Source organism: Alosa sapidissima, chromosome 11 (assembly GCF_018492685.1).
Source record: "Alosa sapidissima isolate fAloSap1 chromosome 11, fAloSap1.pri, whole genome shotgun sequence".
Taxonomy (NCBI): Eukaryota; Metazoa; Chordata; class Actinopteri; order Clupeiformes; family Clupeidae; genus Alosa; species Alosa sapidissima.
The window spans coordinates 24,614,340-24,619,339 of record NC_055967.1 but is presented as its reverse complement, the minus strand read 5'-3'; the positions used below and the strand labels follow the sequence as shown (position 1 = coordinate 24,619,339).

The 5,000-nt window shown below is 43.5% G+C and overlaps 1 protein-coding gene across 6 annotated transcripts in view; it reads left to right on the top strand.

Annotated features, from left to right (window-relative positions):
* eps8l2 (EPS8 like 2) overlaps positions 1-5,000 on the top strand; it is a 58,710-nt gene that overhangs the window by 41,540 nt on the left and 12,170 nt on the right. For all 6 annotated transcript variants that reach the window (XM_042109537.1, XM_042109536.1, XM_042109541.1 and 3 more), the window contains 2 exons: positions 935-1,096; positions 4,299-4,448. In XM_042109537.1, coding sequence (XP_041965471.1) covers positions 935-1,096; positions 4,299-4,448 — 312 coding nt within the window. The remainder of the gene's footprint in view (positions 1-934; positions 1,097-4,298; positions 4,449-5,000) is intronic.

Below are 5,000 nucleotides of genomic sequence, written 5' to 3'. Positions count from 1 at the left end.
AATGTTTGTCGACATGATAAGACTTATTGTAACAATCTGCAAAGTTGTCTCAGAATGGTTTTATTGGTTATGCACCAAAACACACTAACGTCATTACACAGGCAACACAAGGGAGGTCAATTAAACAAGCACGATACACAAACAGGGTAGTCACATACAATACACGGGGTAAACACATGAGGTACAACATAAAGAAAGACTATACCAGCTAACACATACATGACAAGGTAAACGCAATTACTCTCACTAAAACCACCACAATCAACATTACACACACACACATACACTGCACAGCACTATGGGAGTTCGGTCATGAACCACCTAGGCTCAGTTCACTACATTATGTTTATTGTCCTAATAATGACAAAAACTCATTTTCGACAAAATCGAAGTTACGACCTTTTGCCTTAGTGCGGCATTCTATACTAGGCCTACTCTATTCTCCAGGTGAGAGCTCTATGCTGCTCTATTCTCCAGATAAGAGCTCTGTGCTACTCTATTCTCCAGATGAGAGCTCTATGCTGCTCTATTCACTCTTCTCTATGCCACTTCTGAGTTTCATTTCTCCTATCCCCAAGGCAGAGTAAGACTCTCTGCCCACGCGGTCTTGAGGCATGAGCAATGCGTTAATCATTCTCTCCACTGGCAGGCAGGCACTGTCAGGAATTCTTAAGGATGATAACACTCTGCTCTGATAATCATCTGTGTGTGTGCTGGCATGTGTGTGCATATGTGTCTGTGTTTATGTATCTGTGTGTGTGTGTGTGTGTGTGTGTGTGTGTGTGTGTGTGTGTGTTTGTGTGTGTGTGTGTACATGTGTCATTGCTGTTACAAAAGCATGAAATAGTAGTAAGACTTGATAATGAAACGCTCCTGACCTGACTTTGAATGACTTATTTTCTGTCCTCGCCCTTCCCTCGCCCTCCACCCCCAGCACCTGTCCACCTTCATAATGGACAAGACGGAGTCTATCGGCACCGTGGACGATGCCATTAAGAAGCTGATTCTACTGGAATCCAAAGATAAGATCTGGACACAGGAGATGCTACTGCAGGTCAGCGACCAGGCCATCAAACTACTGGACTGCGACACCAAGGTGAGCTGTGTGTGTGTGTGTGTGGGGGGGGGGGGGGGGCGCATGTCCAGTTGTTAGCAGTGCTTGGAGAGTAAGTAAAAATAGAGAGAGAGAGAAAAGTTTGGATTACGAGCGTACAGGTGGCAGAGACAAGCATCGTCCATCGGAGAACAGTTGGGAGGAAGCAGATGCCTGTAAGAGGGCATTTATGTAAGTGGGTGCAGAACCGGAGATTACTTTTTAACCTGTTGAGGAGTACGGTCACAAATATGTGATTAGAATGTTCGCAATCCGAGAGTTTCCCCATAGACAGTATAAAGAACACTGAAACTATAGATTGTTTGCGTAGAATTCTAGAAGGAACCAGGAAAATAATTCACTCCTCAACTGTTTAAGCAAGTATTAGCGATTTGAATTGATTGTGGGCAGCTACAGGTAGCCAGTAGAGCTCCATGAGTAACGGGGTAATGTGGCCTTTTGGGTTGTCTGAAGACCAGGCACGCCACGCCGCCATGCTCTGGATCATCTGAAAGGGTTTCACTGTGTAGGCTGGGATGCTCGTCATGAGGGCGTTACAGTAGTCGACTCATGAGATGACCATGGCCTGTATCAGTTGCTAGTTGAGGAACTCCCTAGTGTGTGCATGTGTATTTATGTTTATTTTATAGTCGTCTAATGCACTTTCATTCCCACATGTGCCTTACCAAGTACTTTAGTGCATGGTGCCTTTTGTCGAGTTGAAGGAGGGTTGTTACCTTCTGGTTAATAGCATGGCAACAATGGTGTGTGTATGTGTTTGTGTGTGTGTGTGTATGTGGGCATGCGTGCCAGGAGTCAGTGATCCTGGACCAGGTGTGTGTGTGTTTGTGTGTGTGTGTGTGTGTGTGTGTGTGTGTGCGTGGGCGTGCATCCCAGTACAGTGGAGTCTGACCCGGCCTGATAAGTTTGTGGTAAGAGGGCTGTTGCTGCTCTGATCAACCCCATTTTTATATCATAAAATCAAAAGGCAGACGTGGATTCAGATAAGCTTTATTACAGACGTATGATTTATGACTCGCATAGAATAACTACACGATATGTCCAATGTCTGATTTGTTATCATTTGTTAGTGTGTGTTTTTTTTTTAAATTTTTTAAAGTTTTTTGGGGGGGGGCTTTTTATGCCTTTACTCAGATAGGATAGTGGAGACTGACAGGAAGTGAGTAGGAGAGAGAGTTAGTGTGTTGTCATGTAGCTGTGTGTGTCGTTCATAGTTCTGTCCCCTCTCATACGTTGTCAGTGTTTTCAGTGCAGTGATTGTTTGTTTGCATGTTTGTTTGTTTGTTAATAGCTGGGGATGTGAGTATTGCCAGTGTTCTGTCAGTGATGGCTCTAGAATAGTCTTGCCAGTGTTCTGTCAGTGATGGCTCTAGAACAGCCTTGCCAGTGTTCTGTCAGTGATGGCTCTAGAACAGTCTTGCCAGTGTTCTGTCAGTGATGGCTCTAGAACAGTCTTGCCAGTGTTCTGTCAGTAATGGCTTTAGAATAGTTTGTGTGTGATGCAGATGAAGATTAGTAAGAGCCCTTCAAATAATATATTTAAAATAATGTCTGTGGGATACAGCGGGAACTGCATGAAGTGTGCAATGTGCACTCAATGATGATGGAGTTTAGTACCCTGTCTCAACATAGTTAAGATGAAGTGTGCAGTGTGGGGATGGAGTTTAGTACCCTGTCTCAACATAGTTAAGATGAAGTGTGCAGTGTGGGGATGGAGTTTAGTACCCTGTCACATATTATGTGTATGTAGCTTGTGTAGGGTCAGCATAGGACTCATGATTGGAGCATCATTACAGCTGAAGTGTATTTGGGATTGCTGTTTCAGTTTTGCACTAATTAATCAATTACTGTAATATTTTCTCACTGTGTGTTCAGTATTTATGTGACTATTAACGTTTCATGTGACGTATTCTAGGTTCTATAGCTTTGTTTACATCCACCTGGTAGGCAAGGGACAAGTTGAACCCATTGAACATCGTTGTCTGCAGCTGCCTCTCAGTAGGCTACATCTCTGTATTTCAGCAATGTCAACATTTCAGGCATCAATAAAGGTGATGATGAAACGTTATCCCATTGTTCAATATTTGATAGCCTGTCACAGGAACGTTATTTCGCAAAAATCGCCCTGATTTGGTGCATCTGTAATGATTATCACAAAATAAATCAAAACTCATGATAACTTGAAATAGAAGGACAGAAGATAGGTGATTGATGTCCACAAGCACAGACAAATTAGAACAAACTGTTCCTGTAAAAATAATCTTGCCATCCCTAATCAGGCTATTTCCCTTCATAGCCTATCTCTGGCAATTCATTTTTGGATGACTGTAGATAGTTGTATTTTAGCCTACGTCTTCGTAGACAGTAGGCTACACCATTAGGCCATCTTGAGAATAAAAGACTTCACAGCTAACGATCATCCTCCACAACCACGAGGATAGGTAGGCTAAACGGTCGTTCGTCGCCTTTTTGCTACTTATTGTAAAACCAACTGTTAGGGCCTACAAAAGTGGTCGGCATCCCGGTCAAGTAGTTGAGCTGGACATGTTGCTAAGGTTTACGCTCCAGGTTTAGCCCTGTTTAAACCTAGCCCAGTCACGTAAACCCTTCCCTACGCCAGGAACTAAGTTCAAGCGTCAGGTCTTGAATTTCCCTTTGGGGATCAATAAAGTATCTATCGATCTAGGTTTGGCCCGCAGTATAAACAGGGCTGATGTTTTAGGTGAGGTTGTGATTGTGTGTTTTTATCATGGGATTGTGTTTTATCATGAGAGGAAGGAATGTGTATGATGGTGTTTGATTTGAGTGTGTGTGTGTGTGTGTGTATGCTTGTTTTGAGGTTTTGCTCATGTTTTGGTACAATGGCTTCCTCTTTATAGCTAGTCCATCTGTCTAGTTTAGCTAGCTCACCTGTCTCTCCAAAGCTACAAGTGTCTCTACCCTTCCAATTATAAGCCCTAATTACACAGCTTTCCCTGTGTTTCCCCCTCTTTTCTTTATCCTTATCACTTCTCTCTCCTTCTTTCTCTTCTCCCCCCTTTCTCCCTCCCTCTCTCTCTTTCACCCTCTTCCTCCCTCCCTCCCTCTCTCTCTCCCTCCCTATCACCCTCTCTCTCTCCCTCTCTCTTTCCCTCCCTCCCTCCCTGTATCCCTCTTTCTCTCTCTCTCTCTCTCTCTCTCTCAGGAGGAGCTGGAGAACTTCCCCCTGTCCACGGTGCACCACTGCCAGACGGTGCTCAACCAGACCCGCTACCCCTCAGTGCTGCTGCTCGTCTGCCAGGAACACGAGCAGAGCAGGCCCGACATACACTTCTTCCACTGCGACGAGGTGGAGGTGGGTGCACACCAGGCTTGGAATTTCACCATTCTGGGGGCAAGGCCACTTGGCCTTCAGTTGGGCATATTTGGTGGAGGGCACAAAGGCCACATGTCAGGGCACCAAGGCCAAAGTTAACTATACAGTAGTAGGCTATAAAAATGATCAAAGTTGTATTTAGCCTATTCACTGCAGTAGACCTGCATCACTGTATGAAACATTACAAAAACATGAAACATGACATATTACATAGAACTGTAAATCATCTGATCATCTAATATTTACAGATATCTAGGCTATATATAACATTTATTTTATATTTGGCCTGTTATGAAATCATGTATTGAACAATTTAAGCACAGCTCAGCTTTAAGAAACTCAAATAGCCTGGATGCATGCTTAGCATTTTGTGATCATTAAGGCTTTCACAAACTCTTAGTCAGCTGTCCTCTGATTTACCAATATCTAGGCGATATTTGTAATTTTGTATTTGGCCCGTTATGAAATCATGTGGAACAATTTAAACACATTGTAAAACTTAAAGCCCGAATTTGGAGACATCCATGTATG